Here is a 27,764-nt window from a genome sequence, read left to right on the forward strand (position 1 = left end):
CACGACAGAGTTTTAATTATCTCCGACACTCTGTGCCCTATTGCCTTCCTTATAAAGTAAAATTCAACCTGTTCTCCGGGTGCGTGATGTCGTCGCTTCTGTACGGTTCTCCCGCCTGGCATGTTGACGCCAGCCATTTGCGACTCTTGGAAAAAATTCAATTGGAAGGGGCTATGCTGGTGTTTTGGTTATAGTGAGTATAAATCTATTTTGTCTCTCTCAGAGAGCCTGCCTATTGCCTATCAACTTATTGATCGTGATTTGAAGTTCCTCATCAGCATTGTTCAAGGCAAAAGTGGTATTCCCTTCAGTCAGTATTTCAGTCGCGCACGATCCAACAGATGTCTACGCAGCGGTCAAACAGTTCATCTCGCTGTCAATGCATGCGCCAAGAAGCTGACCGCCAAGTCGTACTTTAACCGCATTCAAACTGTTGTAAATGATTTTAATGATGTGGGTGATTTCGATTTACTCTACCCTCCATTGGATTCCAAAAGTCGCTTGCGAAAATTCTTTAGTGATCTGCGAGACTGCAAATTTGAATTCAATCAAACCTGTACGTGGTCAATAAAGTGTCGATGTCCTATATGTGTATCTTAGTATCCCTTCTTTTGTACAGCTTTTTTCTACTCAGCTTTATGTACATATCTTAATTTGTTAATGATAAAATTCCATCAGTTTGGTAAATTGAAGTCTTTTACTACTACTACTACTACTACTACTATTAAAATGAAAAATTAGGTTTGAACAAAAGCTTCTAAAAAAAACTCATAAAGTGCTTATCAAACAAAAACCTCATTTAGCAAACCGTTCTTGGTATGCTGGTATAATACCAGCGCTCCTGTTGGTTATACCTTCAGGTGTTAGTTAAACTAGCAGAACATCATTTTTTCAGCGAAAAGGAGAAAAAAAGAAAGGATTTTTTTTTTAAAATGAGATTTTTTCGGTTTTTTTGCTTAATAATGTTTTTTTTCGACGGAACAAAAATTCAAAACCTGAACGGCATTACCAAGCGATTTATGTGGGCTATCGATATGAATAAAAAAATAACCAAATTTCTTTTAAAAAGTTAAAAAAGAGAAAATTTTTTTTTGTTTTTCTTGGTGACCTTTGGCCCCAAAAAAATCGGCTCCAACAGATAGTTGGGATGAAACTGACTATTGCGTTGATACTGTCAGACACTGCAATGCAAAAAAGCTCATAACGCTCGCCAATTTAAACTCAATCCTTCATGAGATAATTAATCATTAATTAACAGCTAATTAGCACCTAATTAGTCTAATTAGTAATTAATGAAAAAAAATTCCCATTTTTTTACGGATTTGTAATCAGTGATACATTCTTGTCACTTTTGGTCATAAGGGTCAGGGCCGAAAAACGGCTCCTTCACCGATTTTCAAAACATCTGGACATTAACGTCTCATTAACATCTGGCATAGCAATTGAAGTACCCGAAATAATAATGATACAACAGGTTTTTTTTAAAAAACACTTTTTTGGAGACAAAATCATCTCATAACAGCTGTCATCGAAAAAGGCTTGCAACAGGGGGCTTGTCATTAGCTGTCATGTGATGACATTAATTGATCAAGATTGACAGAAAACCTAACTTTTTTCCTGATAAAGATGAGGGATTTTTTCTTGTCGGGTCCTACGTTTTAGTGTCCGGGGAGCATTTTTTGTTATGACGCCCAACATCGTCAGACGCACCCATCAGTATCTACAGTGAAAAAACTACAAAAATCGATTTTCTGCAACATTAAGCGAAAAAAATTGATCATTTCATTTGCTTTTAGTGGACTTATTAGCCGTTCAAACACCGTGACAGTAATAAAACTGTGCATCATAACCGTCTCAAGCATCCCTTGTTCTTAAAATTTAACAAAGTGTTGAAAAAAGCGATGTTTTTGGAAAGTTTTTAAAAAATTCTGTGGAAATCAAATCGAAATTTTCTTATTAGGTAGGCTACTGAAGTGTAATATTACATCTAAAAGGTTGAAACACAAATGTTCCCTCTTCCTTTATGTCATTAGAGCATATTAGCTATCAAAATGAAGAAAAAAGATTAAAATATTTGATTGAAATGTCATTAAAAATTCATAAAAGTTTACTTCAACTAAACCTAAAATTTAACAAACCAAAAAATTGCAATTGATATATTTTGTCGCATCACATATAGCTAATAACTAAAAGAACTACCCATGGCTTTAGGCGTCTTTTTGTATATTGCACTAACTATTCGAAAATCTCAAACAAGTTCTATCATGTCAGTGTTGTTCAGTGGGAAACGGAAAGCGCTACTTTTAGTTCAACGCAACTTGATATGTTCATAGTAGTTGACTAAAGCTGGGACAAAACACGCGCTCATATCCAGTCAAATTCGGAAATTTTGAAAGTTAGAATTTCGCGCCTATTATAAGAGACTCGTGTGGAATAGAACGAAATTCGCCATTTGAAGTTGAATTACATGTTTAAGAAAGTTTTCATTATCTCTGCTAACTTTTGAATCTTGAATTTTCCAACCAAAGTTTTCAATTGCAAATATTGTTCGGCAACTTTTGCTAACAGGGGAAATCAATCTCGCCATTAGCATCGCTACCACCCCGACGAAGTATGTTTACCAGTCTTTGTTGTATTTGTACCTTCACTTGTAGAAAACTTTCTGAACTGGAACAACACATGAGGATTTGTCATCAAAAATTTACAAACTGTTGTCAGTCCTGCTATATGGGTTTTAACGACACCAGACTATTTGCTCAGCATATGAGTTCTTTGCATTCTTTACCTGTCTTTGCCGATCAATTTCAACCAACTCAAGCGCCGGCTGAAACTGCCTTTAAAGGTACCCTTCAGAGCTACCATCTGCCGCCATCAACAACCCAAGCCAACACAGACCTTGCTCAGTTTATGCTCCAGCATAAACCACAAATCGATTCGCTTATAGAACAAAAACGCTCACAAGGATCGCAAAAAGTTCCATTTAGTGCTCATCTTCAACTCCGAAAATCAAGTCAAAACCAAGATCAGGAAGATGAGCTTATTGAAATTTATGCAAATTCGCTCATGACACCCGTTTACAGTCAGGAACTTAGCAGTGAGACCTTCTGGACTATGGTCGAGAAGATGATGATAGTGCTAACGACATTTGCCTCTAATGGTAGTGGTTGGGTGCCTGAGAAAGTTATCAAAGTAACTGAACTTCGCCCGCTACCGACCCATAACCGGCTCTTCTTTCATTGCATTACCTTCAAAATTACAAAACTGCCGCGGTTTACTTAATATTCGTAACCATGAGGACGCAAACTGCTTCCTTTACTGTTATATTGCTGCATATCATATGCACAACAACATTAGCTTAGATCGACCAGGAAGGAACTACAACACAGACAAAACTTCACCCGAAACTTACAACCAAGCCAACCTTTATCAACCAGCTGGACACTTCGATATGCCCATGGGGCTAGAAGACATCAATCAGTTCGAAAATCTCAATGAACTTCAAATCAACGTTTTTGGTTATGATGGTAGAGACTTATTTCCACTCAGATTGTCAAAGTTGGTCTCAAACTTCACAATGGATCTATTGCTTTTATACGAAGCTGACTGTTACCATTATGTATTGATTACCAACTTGGTTAAAGTACTCTGTCAACTCCGAAATACCAAATTCCGCTTTGCGTTTCATATTTGCCGGAATTGCTTCTGGTTGTGTGAAGAAGGCCTTGCAAAGCTTACCGAACATATGGAGACCTGCTGTGAAAATGCGCCGGCTGTTGTTCGATTACCAGCTCCGGGAAAAAATTTATATAAAGTCAAAAACTTGGCCGCTACCTGGTTTGTTCCATTAGTCATTTACTTTGACTTCGAATCCTTCTTGTGTCCAGTAGCAGGATTCACTCCCCACGGGAACAACGCATACACCAGAGATATTGAAAAACACGAGCCCTGTGGGTTTTCACTTGCGGTAATTGATCACAACTCAACAAAACCCATCTTCTTCCACGTGGACAGCTCTGAAGATTCATTACTAAATTTGTAAACATGTTACACACACTAGCCAAGGATATATACAAGCGCAAACGAGCTTTTCCTTTCTTCAGAGGTGACCGTAGCCAGTATCCGAAAAGTGCAGCTAGCGAATGTCGGATATGTAACGAGCCTTTTGACGATAATGATCAAAAGGTGTTTGATCACAACTCAACAAAACCCATCTTCTTCCACGTGGACAGCTCTGAAGATTCATTACTAAATTTGTAAACTTGTTAAACACACTAGCCAAGGATATATACAAGCGCAAACGAGCTTTTCCTTTCTTCAGATGTGACCGTAGCCAGTATCCGAAAAGTGCAGCTAGCGAATGTTGGATATGTAACGAGCCTATTGACGATAATGATGAACAGTCGTCAATTGATCTGGATCACTGCCACTACAGCGGACAATTTCTTGGCTGGGCTCATGAAAAATGCAACCGAGCACGGAGGAACGTCAACTTTACCCCTGTGGTGAGACATAATATACAAAAATATGATCTTCATCACATTTGTTTAGCCCTGCAATTTTGTGAGCCAACGATCACTGTAAGTGTAATTCCATCTATTGATGAAAAATACATTTCCATGAACTTTGGAGTGCTCGTGGAGACCATAACCCTAAATGATGGAAAAGTGATCAAAAAGTATGAAAATCTGAGGTTGATTGATTCATTCAAAATGATGAATTCGTCTCTCGAAAAGTTGGTTGACATTTTACCAAAAGATCGTTTTGGAATACTTGCTTCTGTCTTTCCTAACCTATCCTCAACAGAACTGAAGCTCCTCCAGCAAAAAGGATATTACCCCTATTCATATGTTAGCGGTCGAGAAAAGTTCAGCGAAAAATCCTTACCACCTCTTATTGAATGGCGTAACACTTTAGAAGGAAACGCAGTAAAAATAACTCAAGAAAATTTGAACCACGCCGAGACGATGAGGAACACTCTGAATTGTCGACCAATCAGTTCGAAAATCTCAATGAAGTTCAAATCAACGTTTTTGGTTATGATTGTAGAGACTTATTTCCACTCAGATTGTCGAAGTTGGTCTCAAACTTCACAATGGATCTATTGCTTTTATACGAAGCTGACTGTTACCATTATGTATTGATTACCAACTTGGTTAAAGTACTCTGTCAACTCCGAAATACCAAATTCCGCTTTGCGTTTCATATTTGCCGGAATTGCTTCTGGTTGTGTGAAGAAGGCCTTGCAAAGCTTACCGAACATATGGAGACCTGCTGTGAAAATGCGCCGGCTGTTGTTCGATTACCAGCTCCGGGAAAAAATTTATATAAAGTCAAAAACTTGGCCGCAACCTGGTTTTTTCCATTAGTCATTTACTTTGACTTCGAATCCTTCTTGTGTCCAGTAGCAGGATTCACTCCCCACGGGAACAACGCATACACCAGAGATATTGAAAACACGAGCCCTGTGGGTTTTCACTTGCGGTAATTGATCACAACTCAACAAAACCCATCTTCTTCCACGTGGACAGCTCTGAAGATTCATTACTAAATTTGTAAACATGTTACACACACTAGCCAAGGATATATACAAGCGCAAACGAGCTTTTCTTTTCTTCAGAGGTGACCGTAGCCAGTATCCGAAAAGTGCAGCTAGCAAATGTTGGAAATGTAACGAGCCTTTTGACGATAATGATGAACAGTCGTCAATTGATCTGGATCACTGCCACTACAGCGGACAATTTCTTGGCTGGGCTCATGAAAAATGCAACCGAGCACGGAGGAACGTCAACTTTACCCCTGTGGTGAGACATAATATACAAAAATATGATCTTCATCACATTTGTTTAGCCCTGCAATCTTGTGAGCCAACGATCACTGGAAGTGTAATTCCATCTACTGATGAAAAATACACTTCCATGAACTTTGGAGTGCTCGTGGAGACCATAACCCTAAATGATGGAAAAGTGATCAAAAAGAATGAAAATCTGAGGTTGATTGATTCATTCAAAATGATGAATTCGTCTCTCGAAAAGTTGGTTGACATTTTACCAAAAGATTGTTTTGGAATACTTGCTTCTGTCTTTCCTAACCTATCCTCAACAGAACTGAAGCTCCTCCAGCAAAAAGGATATTACCCCTATTCATATGTTAGCGGTCGAGAAAAGTTCAGCGAAAAATCCTTACCACCTCTTAATGAATGGCGTAACACTTTAGAAGGAAACGCAGTAAAAATAACTCAAGAAAATTTGAACCACGCCAAGACGATGTGGAACACTCTGATTGTCAAACTCTACAAGACTACCACGACGCATACCTGAAAACCGATTGCGCTCTTCTCGCATGCGTTTGTGAGTTCCACAGAGAGCTCGCATTCTCCGCCTACAAACTCGATTGCATGAACTTTTACACACTGCCAAATATGGCTAAGGAAGCATCCTTGAGAATATGCAAGGCAGAAGTCGAATTGCTTACAGAACGCGAGCACCTCGATATGATAGAAGGCGCAGTACGTGGGGGAGTATGTTCAGTCTACGAGATGAGAAAGTTTACAGCAAATGATAAATATGTGATATATCGAGAAGTAACGAACTTAGCAACTTAAGTTAAAACTTCGATATATAAAGAAAACTTTCTTACCTGATGTTTGGTGAAGTGAAATTGAATAATGGCTTCTAATTTGAACCAAATCGTCGATTCAAATTTGTTCATACCAAAAGTTTATCAATGTACATAAACCATAAATTTGTGAGATAGATTCGACCTTCCCACCACCAAACTCGATCAGTAACCAACTCTCCGACCCTCCCAGTAGATAGCAATGACATGTTCTCAGGTAGGGAGAACAATGTGTTAAGTGCAAAAAACTGCACTAGTACTTGCCATATACGGCAAGGGGCAAAACTTGTTCACAACTAAGGTGTAAATTAACAAATATCAGTTTATCTATATCTAGACGGATCTGTAAATTTTCATACTGATACGGATTATAAATACCTGTGAAATTTTGTACAATTAGGCCATTTCGAATTCAATTATTAAAATAATAAAATTCTTGTTACTCGTGCTCGAGACCACGACAATGGTGTCCAGACCACCAAACGACCGACAAACCTTGGATCTGCAAAATGCTGAAACCTGTGCTGCGTGGATCATGTCTTTTGTGGCGAAATGTCGCGCAGAGAAGAAAGAAGATAAAGTCAACAACGACGGTACGGTAGTGGACCTACAGGTAACAAATCTCTTTCTTAGTATATGCGGCCAGGACGCACTTCTTAAACTTAGGAGCCTTATGAGCCCTAAAAAACTGTTAGACACTCCTTTTAAAGAGATCAGACTAGCTATTCAAAACTATATTTCACCTAAGGAGAGAGTAAAAACGGCAGAAAGGGCTAAATTTCTGTCCGTTGTCCAAGGCCTTGGAGAATCTGACGACGATTTTCTAGCGCGTCTCAGAGAAGAAGCACGTTATTGTGACTTCGAAAAACTTAAAACAGTAACCAACCCTGAGGAAGAGTTGGTGAAAAGAAAATTTATCTCAGGTTTGAGAGACCCTGAGGCCAAATTAAGACTATTAGACGGCATTAAAACTTAGCCAACGATGGCTCTGTCTGAAATTACAGAAAGCTTACAGTTCAGAAGTCAAGCAATGGCTTTTGCGAGTTCGTCAACAGGTAATAGACCATTTGTAATAAAAGAAGAAGTGGTATACAACTTCAAAAAGACCTTCAGAAAACCTAGTGAAAAGTTCACTGGTAATAAAGGCAATGGTAACTTGTGTAATAGATGTGGAGGTAAGCCACACAGCAGCAAGCCGTGTCCGGCCTTGAACAAGAAATGTAACACCTGTGAAAAGGTGGGGCACTTTTCAAAGTAAAACCCAGCCTAAGTCAGGTAAGTCTGACCAGCACAACAACTTCTGCGAGGAAGAGGGTAAGTTGCCTGGTCAATCATCATCCGAAATGGAGATGGGAATGTACTATACACGGAAAAACGTGTTTAACATGTCGGTGACATGGGAGTACATTACAGTAAAAGACCATAAAATAAAAATGCAAGTTGATACCGGTGCTGATAGCACCGTGATATCATCCTTTATCTGGACTGAGCTTGGTAAACCTCAGTTAAACGGGAAAGTCAGACGTCTTGAGGCCTATGATGGTCATCAACTGACGCTTCTGGGATTACTAACATGTGATGTTGAGTGGAACGGAAGCAGGTATAGGCAACAACAAATAGCAGTTGTGCAATCCGACAAAAAATTTGGGCTACTTGGGAGAGACATGCTACCCCAAGAAGGCATCAACGCAGTGAGTGATGAAAGACTACCTGCAGTCAAGGATACAAAGAACATGTGAAACTCATACCGGGATCACAGCCAATGTTCTGCAAAGCCAGAAAGATACCTCTACCTCTCCAAGACAGGGTCAAAGAGAAGCTTGAGACAATGGTACGACAAGGCATCCTGGAGCCAGTACAACCTGGTGGGGTCACAAATGCATCACCAGTAGTGTGGCAGCGGAAGAAAAATGGAGCTCTGAGACTATGCGTGGACCTCAAAGTTCACATCAATGGCAAAGTTATGGACGAGGACTATCCAATCCCAGACATGGAGACCATTTTTCATAATCTCCATGGGGCCTCTTACTTTGGAAAAATTGACTTATCAGATGCATAATATCAAATTGAGCTGGACGACGATGCAAAAGAAATATGCACAATCAACACATCGCAAGGATTGTTCAAGATGTGCAGGCTTCCTCAGGGCCTAAAGAACTCTTCATCAATCTTCCAGAATTGCATTGAGTCAACTCTCAAAGGAATCAAGGGTGTGGTCATATTCCAAGACGACGTTCTGGTATATGGAACAACAAGAGATCAATACGAGAAACGAATGCTTGCAGTCAAGAGTCGGCTACGTGAAAAAAATTTCACCATGAATGAGAAATCCAACTCAAAACCAGTTTCAAGCGTAAGTTTTCTTGGTTACTCTGTTTCCAAAGAAGGAAAAGCACCCAATCCTAAACATGTTGAGAAAATCAAAAATGCAAAGCCGCCATCAAATATGAAACAACTCGAGTCCTTTGTCGGCTTAGCAAATTTTTATGGTGGAATGATACCGGATTTTGCAACCAAAATGCTACCCCTAAACGAAATTCGAAAAGAAGAATTCAGATGGGACAAGGAAGAGCAAAATGCTCTTGAAAACATCAAAAACGAGTTATGTGCTAGCCCTCTTGTACAGCCCTATAGCTTGACGAAGGAAGCAACCGTGACAACAGACGCCTCAGAGAAAGCTATAGGCGGGGTACTCTCACAAGAAGGACATCCTGTGATCTACGTATCGAGGAAGTTGTCACAAGCCGAACAAAATTACTCCAATATTGAGCGAGAGGCACTTGCAATCGTCTTTGTGGTCACAAGATTGAAACAATTCCTACTCGGAAGAAGGTTCACTCTACCACAAACCTCTCAAATATCTCTTCGCCCCAGACGAAGAAATTCCGAAAACAGCATCAGCAAGAATTACAAGATGGGCGATAGCGCTGATGGGATTTGACTTCGAATTGAAGTATACACCCGGAGAACAGATCCCCCACGCTGATGCTCTGAGCAGACTAGACTTTGATGATGACGATGACAATGATCGAGTCTGCTTTGCTCTTGACAATATCTACTTCGTCCAATCCGACCTGGTGACCCAGTCAGACATCAAAACAGCTGAGATAGAATCGACTCTTTCAAGATGTCATCAAACGAATAAAAAGCGGCATCTGGAAACAGTGCTCAGAAGCAGAGAAGGGATTTGAACAACAGAAAGACGCCTTGACCATTCACAATGGAATCATCTTTCGAGGAGTTGTGCCTTTCATTCCACCCAAACTAAGACCCATGGTGATGGCCAAAGCTCATGAGACTCACCCAGGCAAAAATGCAACTGAAACAGCAGTTCGAATGATGGCTTGGTGGCCCGGCATCAGTCAAGATGTTCTTCGATATGTTAGTAAATGTAAGGAATGCCAAGAAAACAGGCCTAGCCTGGGGAAAACAGTATCTACTTGGCCGGAAGCTGAAGTTTGGGAAAGACTCCACATGGACTGGGGATACGTTAAGGATCAAAGTAATATCTTAGTGATAGTAGACGCGGGATCAGGTTGGATAGAAGCCTTCCCTGCGGGAAATAGAACCTCACAAACAGTGAAGGTGTACTTGAGTCAAATCTTTGCAAGATTAGGGATACCAAGAACATTAGTATCAGACAATGGTCCTGAGTTTGTGAGCAGTGACCAAAAGCAATGGTGTGAATCACTTGGAATTAAAAAGATGGAATCTCCCATCTACCATCCAAGAGCAATGGGATTGCTGAACGAGCGGTCCAAACAGTGAAACGGGCTATTCAAGCCTGGAGTTCAAATCTGAATGTGTCATTTGGCGCTTTCCTACAGCGGGCTTTAATGACACATCGGAACACTTCCACGACGCGGGGCAAAACTCCTGTAGAACTGCTACTGGGACGCAAAATAAGACTTCCAGCAGTCACTGATTTTGATCTGTGTGAACGAGTCCTCTTCAAACCGACGAACAGTTCACCAACGGTTCCAGCTACTTTCATTATCCGTAAAGTAATGAACACTTCGTTCATCTAGCCGGAGAATTCAAACAAGACAGTTCTTGTTAGTGACAACCAAATTGCACGGTTGGAACCTGACGACATCAAGACTGAATCTACTGACTCACAGTCTGAGAGCAGTAGGGACGACATAGACGTAGCATCACCCAACACTACTGAAGAAACCTCAGTAGTTGAAGGGGAACAACCTTCAGTGGCCACGACAACTTCAAGCAGAAATAAAAAACAGCCAGAAAGATTTGGAGAAGCTATTCCTACAAACTTGCTAAAAAAACTTATCTACTGATGAAAAATACATTTCCATGAACTTTGGAGTGCTCGTGGAGACCATAACCCTAAATGATGGAAAAGTGATCAAAAAGTATGAAAATCTGAGGTTGATTGATTCATTCAAAATGATGAATTCGTCTCTCGAAAAGTTGGTTGACATTTTACCAAAAGATCGTTTTGGAATACTTGCTTCTGTCTTTCCTAACCTATCCTCAACAGAACTGAAGCTCCTCCAGCAAAAAGGATAATACCCCTATTCATATGTTAGCGGTCGAGAAAACTTCAGCGAAAAATCCTTACCACCTCTTAATGAATGGCGTAAAACTTTAGAAGGAAACGCAGTAAAAATAACTCAAGAAAATTTGAACCACGACAAGACGATGTGGAACACTCTGAATTGTCAAACTCTACAAGACTACCACGACGCATACCAGAAAACCGATTGCGCTCTTCTCGCATGCGTTTGTGAGTTCCACAGAGAGCTCACCTTCTCCACCTACAAACTCGATTGCATGCACTTTTACACACTGCCAAATATGGCTAAGGAAGCATCCTTGAGAATATGCAAGGCAGAAGTCGAATTCCTTACAGAACGCGAGCACCTCGATATGTTAGAAGGCGCAGTACGTGGGGGAGTATGTTCAGTCTACGAGATGAGAAAGTATACAGCAAATAATAAATATGTGATATATCGAGAAGTAACGAACTTAGCAACTTAAGTTAAAACTTCGATATATAAAGAAAACTTTCTTACCTGATGTTTGGTGAAGTGAAATTGAATAATGGCTTCTAATTTGAACCAAATCGTCGATTCAAATTTGTTCATACCACAAGTTTATCAATGTACATAAACCATAAATTTGTGAGATAGATTCGACCTTCCCACCACCAAACTCGATCAGTAACCAACTCTCCGACCCTCCCAGTAGATAGCAATGACATGTTCTCAGGTAGGGAGAACAATGTGTTAAGTGCAAAAAACTGCACTAGTACTTGCCATATACGGCAAGGGGAAAAACTTGTTCACAACTAAGGTGTAAATTAACACATATCAGTTTATCTATATCTAGACGGATCTGTAAATTTTCATACTGATACGGATTATAAATACCTGTGAAATTTTGTACATTTAGGCCATTTCGAATTCAATTATTAAAATAATAAAACTCTTGTTGCTCGTGCTCGAGACCACGACAAAATATTTACCAAATTATGACTCTACACAACCCTCGACATTTGGCTTCTGCGTGGACGCCAATAACCTAAACGGTGGCGTCATGCAGAATGCAAAACTCCCTCAGTCAGATTTTACGCTAAATTCTGATATTACACTGACTGAGATAATAAACTGTCCTGATGATAACACTGTCGGTTACTTCGTTGATGTCGACTTGCATTATCCAGCAAGTCTTTATGATTACCATCAGGACTTCTCCCTCGCACCATCAAAAAGTAATGTTGAGGATGACTGGCTCAGCGACTACCAAGTAAATTTGCGAGAGAGTCATAACTTACCCCCCTCAAAAGTTCCAAAACTGTTGCAGACTTTTTTCGACAAAGAACATTATGTGCTGCATTGCAAGCTGTTGAAACTGTATGTTAACTCGGGATTAGTGGTTAGGAAAATGCATCATGTGCTACAGTTTACTCAAAACAATTGGTTAACACCCTATATAACCCTGAACAGTGAGAAGAGACAACAGGCTTCGGATAAATTTGAGGAGAGTTTCTATAAACTAATGAACAACGTCGATTATGGAAAAAACAGCGAATCGAAACGTCGACGGATGAAAATCGAGCTTACGAGAGACGCAAGACGAACCCTAACAATAGTAAGCAAGTTCCAAAACTGTTGCAGACTTTTTTCGACAAAGAACATTATGTGCTGCATTACAAGCTGTTGAAACTGTATGTTAACTCGGGATTAGTGGTTAGGAAAATGCATCATGTGCTACAGTTTACTCAAAACAATTGGTTAACACCCTATATAACCCTGAACAGTGAGAAGAGACAACAGGCTTCGGATAAATTTGAGGAGAGTTTCTATAAACTACTGAACAACGTCGATTATGGAAAAAACAGCGAATCGAAACGTCGACGGATGAAAATCGAGCTTACGAGAGACGCAAGACGAACCCTAACAATAGTAAGCAAGTTTGATAAATTCGAAGTATTTGGCGAGAACATGGCAGCTTTCTCCTCCCGCCCAAGAAAGATCTATTGGGACACACCAACTATTGTAGGGGCCACAATACTTGATCTAGCGAAATTCTACATGTATCAGTTTCACTATGGAACAATGCGATCTTCATTCGACTGTCGATTACTCTATAGTGAAACTGATAGCTTGCTATACCGGATCAATTGTGAAGATTTCTACCGTGAACTGGAGGAGAGCAATGTTCTTGATCAGGTTTGACTTCTCAAATTACCCAGAAGATCACAAACTGTACAGCGAAGAAAATAAACGCGTCCTCTTAAAATTCAAAGACGAATTTGCTGGGGATTATATAAAAGAGTTTATATGCCTGAAGCCAAAGCTGTACAGCATTACTTCCGCTAGTGAATATTTTACGTTTAATGATTCAAGAAAAAACTAACAAAGTAACAACTAACCTTGTATGATTGTCATGATTTGACTGCTTTCTTTTCATAGGTAACCGAAAAATTTCCGCCAAAGGAATAACCAGAGCAGCCCAAAATTTGCTTCGACATGCAGACTACAATAATACACTTGTGACTGGTAGTACATTGCGCGCTGAAAATACAAGGATTGTTTCGGAAAAGCATGCTCTACAAACGGTTTCAACAAACAAAATATGTCTCTCTGCCTTTGATAATAAACGCCACATTTTGAACGGGGGAATTAAAACACTACCATTTGGCCACTATAAAATTGATCACTGCCGAGACCAAGACTTTTCTTGGGATAGCGATGAAGTAGAGTGGGACTACAAAAATGTGGAAAATTATGCTCACCTTCTCCTAGATTCGAGTCCAAACTGGGACCATAATAATAGTTTTGTTGTGCCGGATACAAGTGAAAGCCCGGAAGAATGGGAAACACATGACCCGGGATTTGCAATGACTAGTATTATTAACGATGAAGATATTGATAGCGATGATATTGTAGACTTTGATGCTACCACCAGCTCCCAGCTCTTCCTCCCCTAACCCATTCATTAATTATGAAGCTAATGAGTGCAGTGAAAGTAGTAGCGATTAAGAAGAAGAACCAGCATTTAAAGTTGCGCGCAGACAATAAACTCGTACCTAACTGCCTAAACTGCGCCTTTTGAATTCCTAACCGTGTAAATTTTGTGTTTATGAGTGCTAAAATACGTTTCAATAAATTGTTCACTTGCAGCTCTTATCGGAACGAAATTGAATTTAGAACAAAGTTGGCTGTTTGACCGAAAACAAGTTTGCCGCCTTGGAAATAGTCTTACATAATCACATCTGGTAAAGAATGGAAGTTAATCCCTTTCCGTCTAGGATAACCCCCTATTATCCCATGTTTAAGTATCGTAGGATAACCCCCCCCCTCTCTTGAGACAGTATTTACTTACTACTAATGACCTTTTGGAATTGGCCTAAATTGCTTATTCGTATCGCTTTAATGCGAAGTCAGTATCTTTCTGATACATAAAGCAACTTTGCAGATTTCGCCGAAGTTTCCATTGATTGCACAACAACGTTTGAAACTATGCAGTCATGCTGAAATTATATGACAGGCATTTTGAGTACAGATGAGATACGATTACAGGTTTTGTTCTATATTGGCCTAACCGTTTCAACAAAACATTTGAGACTGTTGAAAACTTCACACACTTGTACAGGTGAGTCATCGTACTCTCCAATCCAGTCCAACACTTGGTCTAAACATAAACTCAAATTAATGTCATTGGTAACAAGATAGCTCTTTCTTGAACAGATAAAAGTCATTCCATATCTCCGGGGTTGAATTTCATTACTCAAAACGTATTTAATTTCCCAAACATTAATCCCTGATATTGTAAAGCAAAATTTAAATTTAGCTGAAACTAAATTGGCAACCTGATTAAAGCATAGTTGTCATTAGAATTTTTGCTAATAAACCAATTTTATCAAGTTGTTCGAATGGAAACTTAGTGATGGAGAAACAAACATTCCGGCTTTATTCGAGGACTCAGTTGCCCGCATCAGTTCACTTTAATCACTACCGTTTCACGGGAAGAGATTATGCGACCCGAAACGGCATAACTTGGGTAGCAACTACAGTAAGATGCTGAAATTTTAGACTACACGAACCGCTATGAAGTAGTAACTTGCGCTATTAATAGTAAGATCCAAGCTCTTCTAAAACCGACATGAGGTTCGTATCTACGAAAAACGTTTATAACACAGTCGTACATCAAATATGGTATCCGCACGCGAAGATATTATTGGTGCATAAAACTGTCTCACCGATTCCGCCATTAAGTAGGTCTTCGTTTCTATCCTGGCTCTTCAAGTAGTCGTTGAAGGCTGATAGGAGTAACCGCAGGAGATCCTGTCAATAAAAATGCTATCTATTACCACTAAGTTCTATAGACTTACCATACCAACATACCAGGAACATGGGTTTCCGAAATATTAAAATTATAGCACAAAGATTTCGGACAGTAGCCACAACATAAACCAACTAACGTCGGATGAATTTCTCTCTAATAACAGACGGGGGCAATTTAATTTAGAGGTGTTGTAGCTTAGAAATGTTTTAATGGTCCAAAAAAACCACCCCACAGGGGTTAGCCCCCGGAACTCCATGAGAGCAGTTTGACATCTTAGATCACTCAAAAAAGAAGAGCTAAAGCGTTAAAAAGCCAATCAAGAAGTCAAAGAATGTTCTAGAGCAAAAACGTTAACACGGTCAAGCAAAAGTTTCGCATAAAACACAAACAAGTTGACAATGATTGCTTCAAACTTTGTTCGAGAGCAAATAAAAACTGTAGACCAGTATTTAAAAAATTTGTAGATGTCAGTCGAAATTCGATCAAAACAGTTACAATGATGCACCGAAGCCTCAAAACGTTATAGTTTTAAAAATTATGTGATTTTATATCTGCCACGCTATCAGCATACACTAAAGGGTAAAGGCTAACCACTGATGGGAACGGTTAGCCATTTTTCTTAGGAAAAATGAAGATTTTCAGCTGACAAAGACAGTAAATGAACAATGCTTACTAGAATGGACAAAACAACGAAAAATGAGCAGAAATTTGAACCAATTTGTCCTGGTTTTGGATCTTCATAAAAATTCTTAAATATTGGATATTTAAATATTGGATATTTAAATTCTTGGATATTCTTAAATTCTTAAAAAGTAGAATCCGTTACAAATTTTGTTAAAAGTTCGCGCTTTTAGGGCAACCATTTGTTCGAATTAGTTACTACTGTGCTCAACTTGCTCCTCCTTTTGAACCGGATTGGCTTCGGTAGTAGCCAGCTGGGGTTTAGAAATGCTATCATTAGGGGAGAGGCGGGGTCAAGCAATGGCGGTGGGAGAGCAGGACGAGAGGGGCCCAAACTGCCAGGTTGGAGGAGGGAGGGTGGGTGAATCGTATACTTAGAGACTAGTAAGGCGCTCTAAGAGAGCTGCTCAGCCACTTAATGGCCTCCAGGCCAGGCGCTACCTGTTTATCCCGTTTTTGAGGACGAAAAGTAAAATGGGTCAGACGAAAAACCGCATAAAAAGATCACAGGACCAATATAATTGCTGCAAACTACAAACTTTGTTTGAGATCAATCAATCAACACTGTCAAAAATTAAAAACGTACATTTTAAAAACATAGCCGGCAGATTGCTGGAAAATAGCCGCGATAGACGCTTGTGGCGATTAATTGACACAACTATAGAAATGAAATAGACAGATCGACTACAAGTCCTTTAATAGACCACTAGACTTTTTGGGTTAGCTTCGGACTGTCATTTTTATGAGACACATAAGCTCTATAAGGAGAAAGCCCTTATAGGGCTTTTCAAAATTAGGATCATTTCCGTTTGTGCCCCCTTAGCTTAGTGGGCGCATATTATTTGCACCCCCAGATGTACGTGCAATATTTGGGCGGCACAAACGGAAAAGATCACAAAATTAATATTCGAAATCAAAAACTCAAGACTCTAATATTCAAGAATTAGGGCATATGTTTGGCACTACTTAGATGCACACTATTGACCTTTAATAAGTAAATGTTCATAAAATTTAAAGTTTCATAAATGAGCTCAGAAGTCATTTTTTTGAGTGAGGTAAGTCATTGAAAAAGTCAATTCCAAGAAGTCACGGTAAGACGAAACAAAAATCTGTTAGACGAAGTAAAAAAACCATAGACGAAGTAAAAAAAAGTCCTGAAAAACAATTCAAAGAATTGAACAAAAAACGTAGAAGTACTCTACCTGACCAGAAGATCAATTGATCAATGCCAGCCAAAAAACAAAATCAACTAAAAATGAGAAACAAACAATTAAACAAACTAAAAAAAATATATACTCATGGCTAAAACTATTGAAGCTTTTACCCCTAAAGCAAAATTTGACCCCTTTAAATAAACCTATTGCAAAAGCATGTTCAGAACCAATTATATTTCCTGAAAACGGCCCAGTATTATATCTGCAAGACCTGAAAAAAATTCATTGGCCCTTGAAGATCGAGTAACTCGAAAAAGGCCAAATATTTTTTTAAAAAATGAAATGAATTGCAAAATGAAATGTTGCAGACAACTCATGATTTTATTATCTTCAGAATCAATTCTGTGTCTCCAAAGGCTATCCAGTAACCCAATTCCAAGCCTTAAAACACAATCTTTGGCTCAATAGACAATAATTTTCACAATTTTTAAAAAAACAAACTCGTTCTATTAAAATGTTGTAAACCTTTCAAATGCCCCCTAGCAACCATTTAATAAACCAGGATACTATCAAAACCCGGATGAGGTTACCTGGCTACTGAGGCAAGAAAAACTGAATAAAAGACAAATGTTTTGAAAAAAAAAATGAAAAAAAAAATTACAAATTTTATCAAAAAGTTGCTAAAACTCGAAAAGTGAAATTGTTGAAAACAAATCAGTTGAAACTAACAACCATGCGGTAACTTTTTATCAGACCATGGAATAGGTTTTATGGCACTTGAGAATGGACAAATGTCAAAAATAGACAAAACCTTTAGGAAACCTCAAAAAAATTGCAGATTTTATCCCATAAAAGCTAAAATTCGAGACAGTAAAATGTTGAAAACCACTCCATTGTTAAAAGAAACTATACAGTGCCCTATTATCTAACCCTAAAGGAGATTCCCTGGACCCTGAAGCTGGAAAAACGCAAAAAAATGACAAATTTTCAAAAAAAAACATGAAAAAAATTGCAAAAACTAGTATCATTTTGTGTGTTTGTGTTTGTAGTACTGAAACATATAAATTGGTCATAACAAGTACTTTTGTCTCGCAAAAGGCCTTCATAAACTTCTAAAAACTGTAAACTAAGACTAATCAAGCAAGAAAAACTTTAGAAAAACTTTAAAAAAAATTGCAGATTTTATCGAAAAAATGATAAATTCGAGACATTAAAATATTGAAAACCAATCCATTGTTGCTAGAAACTATGCAGTGCTCTACTAAACAATAAAGGAGATTTCATGGCCCCTGAAGCTGGAGAAACAAAAAAAAGATAAAATTTGTCAAATTTAGTACCAAAACATAAGCTCATAAAATGGTCATAACAAGTAATTTTGTTTCGCGAAAAGCCTTCATCAACATTTAAAAACTTCAAACTGAGACTAATCAAACACAAAACTAGAAAAAAACATACCCGGCAGATTGCCGGAAAATAGCCGCCGTTGATTCCCATAACTCTATTGGGATTGAAAGAAAAGAAAATATCAACAAAAATTGATTTTTGTAAAAAAACATTTTTAAGTGCGATTTATTTTGATGTCATTTCGTAATTGAGCATACTCCTGTCTCTCAGTAAGAGGCTATAGGGTCTAAAATCAATACCAATAAGCATTATAGACAGTAAATAAAACTTATGAGAACAATGTTCAAGTACCGGGCATCTAAAAATGGGCTTTATGGGTTTATCCCGTTTCTATTTCTGACTTTGATGATTTTTTTATACCGTCTCTCTTCATTTTGAATTGCTTTGCTGAGGAGCTGCTGTTTAAAAGGACTTTGAGCAGAATGACAGAAGAGTGAAAGTAGCCTAGAGAAGTCAAAAAGATTTCACGCAAAATGTCGAAAAAGCGGCAAAATGGGTAAAGCGAAAAAATAGGAGCGCTATAATATCCGGTTGAGAAAATGAGGGCGGCTATTAATCACAAAACACATGAAAAATTGCACCATTTTGAGCCCAAAACCTACTAAAAATGACCTTTTAACCTTAATTTAAGGCCATCCCAGCAGCTGCACCACTCTATGCACTCGAAGGACTACTAAAGTCCACTTTGGGCCTCTAATGAAACTTAATGCCCGCTGTTTATCCCATTTTGAAAGATCAAAGTCATGGAAAATGTGTGAACACATCTTAAAAAAACAGCGCCCCAATACAATTCAAATTCTTTGAATTGTAAAAAAAAATTTAGGAGCGCTATAATAGCCGCCTAGAATTGAGGACGCGGCTATTAATAAACAATAACCAGTTGAATCTATTTCACTGTTTTTTGTACCTAGCATAAGCTTAGGGAAGTTAGGGCAAGCTAGTTGCACTTAGGAGTATGAAGACAAAATTTCCCTTGAAACTAGCAAATTATGCCTGTTTAAATCAACAGCACAATTGAAGATAATAAAACTCCAGGAGTCATTCGTAGCAACCAAATGTCCGCAGGCGTTAAACTTTATCCCTTTTACGATTACCAAAATTCAAATCAGCCAGAAAAACGAAACACAAAAGGCTGAATTTTAGTAAATATCAGGACCCTGACAGTAGTAGACTAAGCACTTTTTCTTCAATTACTGAACTTCTTTAACTAATCGTGTATAAAGGATGTCGCCAAATTAAGTTAAATAAAACGAGGACTGTTTTTTTGAAGCGAGATTATACGCATGTGTAAATATGTAAAGCATGTGTAAATACCTGACCAGCGTCGGGCGACTTTCACTCCGAGTTTACGCCAGTTATAAACACACCCGGCAGATTGCCGGAAAATAGCCGCCGTTGATTCCAATAAGCATGATTGGGACTGAAAGAATAGAAGATATTGATAAAAAAGATTTTTGTACAAAAACATTTTTAAGTCCGAATGATTTTGATGGCATTTCGTAGTTGAGCATACCGTACTTCTGTTTCTTAGAGAGAGGCTACAGGGGCTACTATCAATACCAATAAGCATTAGAGATGGTAACTAAGACTTATAGGAACGACGTTCAAATAGCGGGCATCTAAAATTGGGCTTTATGGGTTTATCCCGTTTCGACTTCTGACTTCAATTTTTTTATACTGACTCTGTTCATTTTGAATTGCTTTGCTGAGCAACTGATGTTTAAAATCACTTTTAGCAGAATGAGAGAAGAGAGAAACTAGCCTACAGAAGTCAAAAATATATCACGCAAAATGTTGAAAAAGCGGCAAAATGAGGTAAAGCAAAACATTTTTTTTATTCGACGAAGTAAAAACATAACAGGACAAGTCCTGACGTACAATTCAAAGAATTTTCATTGACTAAACAGAAAACTAGACCAAGAAAGGACTATGAATGGATTAGAAAAACCATTTAGAAAAAAATACGATCCAAAAAAATTGAAAAAACAGAAAAAATCAAAGCGAAATTGCCGGCATGTGAACAAAAAACCACTAACGAGAAAGCGAATTTTTGTTCAAACGCCGTTTTCTCACTCTACATTAAAATTAGAGCAAAAAAAATTCACGCCGCAAAACCACTCGCTTTTTCGCTCCACTTCCTGTTTCGGCGTGACCAAAATCACTACTCCAATTTGACTTCAAAAATCATGAAAATGTGTGAACAGATCTTAAAAAAAAATACAGCGAGCCAATACAATTCAAATTCTTTGAATTGTAAAAAAAATAGGAGCGCTATAATAGCCGGCTGAGAAGATGAGGGCGGCTATTAAAAATGCATACAGACAGACATGACCCATATAATTGGTGAAAATTTCGTCTGAGAGCAATTAATTATTAATTTTCTTGCTCAAAATATTAACTATCCCAGATTACTTTCAAACTATCTGGAAAACTTACAGTGTCAATGTTGAGCTTGTTTTGGAAGTGAAGTCGTTGGGTGTCCCTCATCCAGAGATCCAGAATCTGAAAATCAACAGCAAATACTCATCCATAACATTAATCAATACTATTTTTGAGAGACAATTGAGCTCTGATGGACGCTTTTGACAGCTTAAACATGAAGGTTTTGAAAAATTTATTCGATTTATAACCAGTATTGAGCAGCTTTCGGACTATAATGTTAAAAAGTAAAACCAAAAGTGTGAACCCATTGCAGACAAAATTTTAACGAACTTGCATCAAAGACAATGAATATTAAAAACGGTGATTTTAGCTGAAAGGGTTTTGCACAAAAAGTATTTTCTCCCCCCTCTCCGTTATTTTTCGCATTAACAGGAGACATTTTCCATTTAAGGGATCCAATACAAGGTGAGACGATACCCACACATCCTTTTTAATGAAACTAAAATGAGAATGACGCCTTAATTAATTATACACCAAATCTCTCTGTACAGTCCTGGTTTGTGTTAGCTGGTTAAAGTAGTTATTTAGAGCTGAAAACATCCAACAAATTTTTAAAATTTTGCCATATCTACAGCAACGTACCTTATCCTGATGTTTGTCTATGTAGTACGTCAGTGCATGTCTAACTCCATCATGTACAGTGCTACTAAAACAAAAATATACTGAAAATACAAAACAAATGCCGAATTTGAATTTAGTCGAATTAGGTGCCAGTAATTTTCATGATGGCATTCAGATGCATATTGTAATTTGACTATTCTAAGCAGATTAGAAATAAGACTTACGGCGGAGACCTGAAGAGCAGATTAAATACTTCCAATTTCGGATGAATTTGGGAAATAGTTTGATCAATCAATATTTGATGATCGGCGGACTTTAGAAATAATTTCGGAGGAAAATTCCCAACAACACTTCTTAGCAGTTGCACTATAAGTCCATATATTAATTATGGTTCCGAATTAATTATGTTCACTTTGTTTGCTCAAAGGGAACTCTTTGTATCACGCTACTACACCGTACCTGTAGTTTTTGTGATAATTAAGAAATCATCGATATTTCTATGAGCACGAAATTTGGATAATACCGTTAGATTGTTAATTTTTGTGATGTTAACAGGAGCAACAGGAACTTATATCAATCTTATTAAACTACGTTAGTATAACGTCTACAGCTTTCAAATGAATCGTTGGAACTACTTAGATAATTTGAACTCAACTTACGCTCTTTTAGCCGACTTGGTTGGCGTAGTAACTTCAGTAGCTTGACTCTCCCCAGATTTGTGTCTATGTCTCTGAGGCTGACCAACCCCTCCTCTCAATTCACCCTGAAGCACTCCTTGGGGCATACTTGACCTTCCCCTCAGAGCCATCTTCCTATCAGGAGAGTTTGTACTCTTTGGTTGGTTCTCGACTGCAGGGTCCGATTGGAATTTAGCCGAGGCTCTGGCAGCGTCGAGATCTTTTAGCTCATCTTCAACCGTTACTTTGGCTTCGTCCGGATTCGGAACTAAACAGAAGAGATACTGTGGTACTGTAAAACTTGTTCAATACATCTAGGAGGGACAGGAGCTTTGCTTTCAACGGCATTTTTTAACATAGCCGGCAGATTGCCGGAATAGCTGCAAAAGACTAGAGCTGCGTGTCGTATATCAGAGATAGAAACAGAAAGATCTAAATTGAAAACAATCGACGCCGCTCAACAAGCTATGAAAAAACATTCAGAGATAAATTAATAAAGCTTGTTAAAAATCATTTCGCAGAAGCCTCTTACTAGTGACCCTTACTGCACATTTGAGTTCCTTTGACCGTAAACTAATTCAAATTAAACTTAAAATTTAAAGTGCAAAAGTCATTCTATTGAGTGAGGTAAGTCACGTATGATCAAAATCTAATCACGCAAATGATCTTAAATTCTTTGCTAGAGAGAGTGAGAAATGACGTCACGCGCGCAAACGCTGTTAGCGAGAGGAAGAAGTCATTCAGAAAAATTGACTTTTTAAGCTCTGATGTGTGAACAAATGTAAAACGAAAAGCGTCAGACAACGAAACAAAAAATATAGCAGGACAAGTCCTGACGCAAAATGCAAAAAATTTTCATTGACTAAACAAAAACTAGACCTAGAACGGACTATGAGTGAAATGGAAAAACAATTTCCCAAAAATCAGATCAAAAAAATTAAAAAAAAAAAGAAAATCAATGTCAAAATTCCGCATGTGAACAGAAAACCACTAGAGAGAAATGGAAATTAGGTTCAAATAAAAAAAAACTAGGCCTGGAATGCACTGAGAATGGATTGGGAAAACCATTTAGAAAAAATCTGATCCAAAAAAATCGAAAAAACAGTAAAAATCAAAGTGAAAATGCCGCATGTGAACAGAAAATCACTATCGAGGAAGCGAATTTTTGTTCAAACACCGTTTTCTGACTCTACTTTAATTTTAGAGCCGTAAAAATTCACGCCGTAAAACCACTCGCTTTTTCACTCCATTTCCTGCTTCGGCGAGACCAAAATCACTACTCCAATTTGACTCCAAAAATCACGAAAATGTGTGAACAGATCTTTAAAAAAACATAGCCGGCAGATTGCCGGAATAGCTGCGAAAGAATAGACTCGCGTGCAGAATAATACAGATAGAAACAGATACAGATCTAGAATGAAAAAAATCGACGCCTCTCAAAAAGCTAGGTAAAAAACATTCAGCGAAAAATTAATAAAGCTTGTTGAAATTCATTCCGCAGAATCCTTTTATTGGGGACCTTTACTGCACATATGAGTTCCTTTGATCTTAAACTAATTCAAATTGAACTTAAATTTTAAAGTGCAAAAGTCATTTCATTGAGTGAGGTAAGTCACGTATGATCAAAATCTAATCACGCAAATGCCCTGAATACTTTTTCTTCTAGAGAGAGTGAGAAATGACGTCACGCGCGCAAACGCTGTTAGCGAGAGGAAGAAGTCATTCAGAAAATTTGACTTTTTAAGCTCTGATGTGTGAACAAATGTAAAACGAAAAAGAGCGTCAGACAACGAAACAAAAAACATAGCAGGACAAGTACTGACGCACAATTCAAAGAATTTTCAATGACTGATCAAAAAACTAGACCTAGCATGAACTATGAATGGATTGGCAAAAACCAGAAAAAAATCCGATCAAAAAAAATCGAAAAACCAGTAAAAAGTCAAAGTGGAATTGCCGTATGTGAACAAAAAAACCACTACCGAGAAAGCGAATTTTTGTTCAAACACCGTATTCTCACTCTACTTTAAAATTAGAGCGAAAAAATTTCACGCCGCAAAACCACGCGCTTTTTCGCTCCGCTTCCTGTTTCGGCGTGACCAAAAAATCAAAATTCTTTGAATTGTAAAAACCAAGAGCACAGCAATATAGCTCTGCTCAGCTTACAGCTTCGCAGCTATAACAAAAGATGAATAAGCAGTAACCTCTATCGTTACAAGGGCACTTTTGCTCATACCTGATTTTTATATTTAAGAATTGACGAATTTGCATCACTAATAAAAATTTGTTCAAGTAAAAATTACACGTCTACCACTCTTAAGGCAAACTGGCGCCATTTTGTGCTTTCAAACATTGACGTGTCCACGCCCAAAACGATTTTCTGTTGACAAAACAAAACAGCTACAACAGAAGAAAATTGAAAATCTCGTTAACTTAAGTGACTGATTAAATTAAGCCTCGACTATATTTGCTTCGGGATTACAATGCCAGAAGACCTCTCAGGTTCAAATAAAATTAAACATACCCGGCATATTGCCGGAAAATAGCCGCCGTTGATTCCAATAAGCATGATTGAGATTGAAAGAAAAGATATTGAAAAGAAAAATTTTGTACAAAAACATTTTTTTAAGTCTGATTTATTTTGATGGCATTTCGTAGTTGAGCATAACGTACTTCTGTTTCTTAGAGAGAGGCTACAGGGGCTACTATCAATACCAATAAGCATTAGAGATGGTAACTAAGACTTATAGGAACGACGTTCAAATAGCGGGCATCTAAAATTGGGCTTTATGGGTTTATCCCGTTTCTACTTCTGACTTCAATTTTTTATACTGACTCTGTTCATTTTGAATTGCTTTGCTGAGCAACTGATGTTCAAAATCACTTTTAGCAGAATGAGAGAAGAGAGAAACTAGCCTAGAGAAGTCAAAAAGATATCACGCAAAATGTTGAAAAAGCGGCAAAATGAGGTAAAGCGGAACATTTTTTTATTCGACGAAGTAAAAAAAACATAGCCGGAAGAATTCCGGAAACGACTCGAAGGATAAAATTGCCCATACTTATAACTTGATAAATAGAACAACTATTGTGAACACCAAACCTCAAAATGCCCATAAAAAATAAGGAAAAATAGAAACGGCATTCGAACACAAATTGAACAAAAAAAACTAGAAAAACTTAATGAGATTTTTTAAAAGTACAAGGAAGCATTAAACCGAGTAAAGTTCCTTTGCACTTAGAGCAATGAAAAGTTCGCAAAACAATGGGCAAGTCATAATAGGCTAGGAGACTTCTCAGATTTAAAAAAAAGTGAAAAACTCCAAAAAATAAGAGAAATGGTTTAAAATTTCTAAATTTTTCAACCAAATTTCCCAAGAAAAAATAATTGATACCAAGAGAACTTTAGTCAATTGATAACCGAAACATTTTTTCCGAAAACCGAAATAGAGAAAATTTTTTCAGATCTCAAAATTGATTAAAAAAGAGTAAAGAGATTAGGAAAAGTTAGTAATATCTGTCATTAAAAAGTGCTCCAAATACATTCCATTAAAACCTCTAGAAAAGTTCCTATCAAAAGCTAGAATACTAAAAAGTAGCAAAAAGCAGAATCAGAAGATTTCAGCAAAAATTGAAAAAGCACAAAAATTCGCGGAAATCTTCATAAAAATTACTCAATTATCTTGAATAAAATGACTCAACACTGAAATCAAAATCATCAACACGCATCAAAAACAACTAAATTGGACTATAGGCATCCCCAAATGCTATAAAAACTTGAAGAACACAAAGAGCATATCAAAACAACTTGAAAGAAATCTTTGAAAAAAATAAGCTTTTTTGATTTCACAAGAGCACATAGAGCCAAAAAACGTTAAATGAAGCAAAAAGAAAACCGAAAAACTTCCAAAACAATAGGGAAACCGAATAGGCTAAGAAACTTTTCTAAGTTTAGAAAAAAAGCGAAAAACAGCAAAAAATTAAGAAGAATAATTAAAAATGTTTCAGTTTATTGTCATTTTTCTTAAAAAAATCGTTTAAAACCTAAAAAATGTAATTACTTGGTATCTAAAGACTCAGTAACTAACATGTGTCTATTCAAAGCCTATACAAAGCAATATAACAAGACAAAACGCAAAAAAAAACGCTAAAATTCAGCAAAATAGCTGAAAAACCGGCAAAATGGTATGAAATTTTTATTAATGACCATAAACCTACAAACCACTATTAAAGCAACCTTAAAAAAAACTAAACCAAAAAATTCACAAAACGGTTTTAAAAAGCCGCACGGGAACACAAAATTTCGCTCGCTTACAGAAATTTTTTCACACCTCAATTTCTCGCTCTCTTGAGAACAGCAGAATGAACAAAAAACCACTCTCTTTTCGCTCCGCTCTTCACTCCTGTTCAGCACCCAAACCACTCTAAAATTTTTCACGCGTTTCATTTCCTGCTTCAAAATTCACTTCAACTAAAGTGATTAAAACATAGCCGGAAGAATTCCGGAAACGACTTGAAGTGAAAATCCATTTAAACGCCATCCAACTACTCATCAAACAAAACGTACCTTCACTAATTTATGATTATCTTGAAACAAAGTCATGAAACAAAAAAGTAAAAACAAAATCAAATCAGTTAAAATATGATAAAAAATCTTATCAAGTTTTGTTATAAATTGAGATACCGAAAAAACTATCTTTGTCAAAATAACTTCATCAAAACAACTAGTACTTATAAAAACCACTTATGTGAATTTTGAAAATACTTTAGGCTAAAATTATGGGAAAAAAAGCTCTTAAAAACAACTTTCACTGAAAAACTGGGAAAAGTTACTAAATTTTTAAATATTTATAAAAATATATAAATCCAAAGAAAAATTCCCTTCAGCCAATAGGGTATCCGGATGCTCGCAAAACAATAGGCAAGTCATAATAGGCAAAGAATCTTAGCTAAAAAAAGAGAAAACGAAAACTGCAAAAATTTTTTTAAAAAATAGTTCCAATTTTCGCCATTTTTTAGTCATATTTCTCAACAAAAAAATAATTCTTACCCACAAAACTGTAACCAATTGATATAGTAAAATTGCTCAAGTAGAAGGGGTTTCTTCAATACCCATTTGAGCCAGTAAAGCAAAATAATCGTCAAAAAAACGCAAAAATTAGCCCGAAAATCAGCAAAATACATTAAAAACCTCCGAATTATCATAAAATTCATATTAATTTCCAGAAACCGTCAAACCATTGCAGAAACCAGCCTAAAATTAAAACAAATCATAACCAAGCCTCTTAACCAAAATAAATGAGAAAAACTGCTTTAAAATGCCGCACGTGAAAAAAAAATTTCGCTCGCTTAGGGAAAATTTTTCACACATCAATTTCTCGCCCTCTCAAAAACAGCGGTATGAACAAAAACCACTCTC

The 27,764-nt window shown here is 37.4% G+C and overlaps 1 protein-coding gene across 3 annotated transcripts in view; it reads right to left on the reverse strand.

Moving 5' to 3' along the window:
* LOC142356404 (uncharacterized) overlaps positions 1–27,764 on the reverse strand; it is a 272,147-nt gene that overhangs the window by 35,729 nt on the left and 208,654 nt on the right. For all 3 annotated transcript variants that reach the window (XM_075408335.1, XM_075408324.1, XM_075408329.1), the window contains exons 11-15: positions 22,331–22,616; positions 21,693–21,756; positions 21,105–21,170; positions 15,344–15,428; positions 14,687–14,775 (exon numbers count right to left, since the gene is read on the reverse strand). In XM_075408335.1, the coding sequence (XP_075264450.1) occupies positions 14,687–14,775; positions 15,344–15,428; positions 21,105–21,170; positions 21,693–21,756; positions 22,331–22,616 (590 nt within the window). The remainder of the gene's footprint in view (positions 1–14,686; positions 14,776–15,343; positions 15,429–21,104; positions 21,171–21,692; positions 21,757–22,330; positions 22,617–27,764) is intronic.

This window comes from Convolutriloba macropyga, chromosome 2, assembly GCF_964194025.1.
Source record: "Convolutriloba macropyga chromosome 2, txConMacr16.3, whole genome shotgun sequence".
Lineage (NCBI taxonomy): Eukaryota > Metazoa > Xenacoelomorpha > Acoela > Convolutidae > Convolutriloba > Convolutriloba macropyga.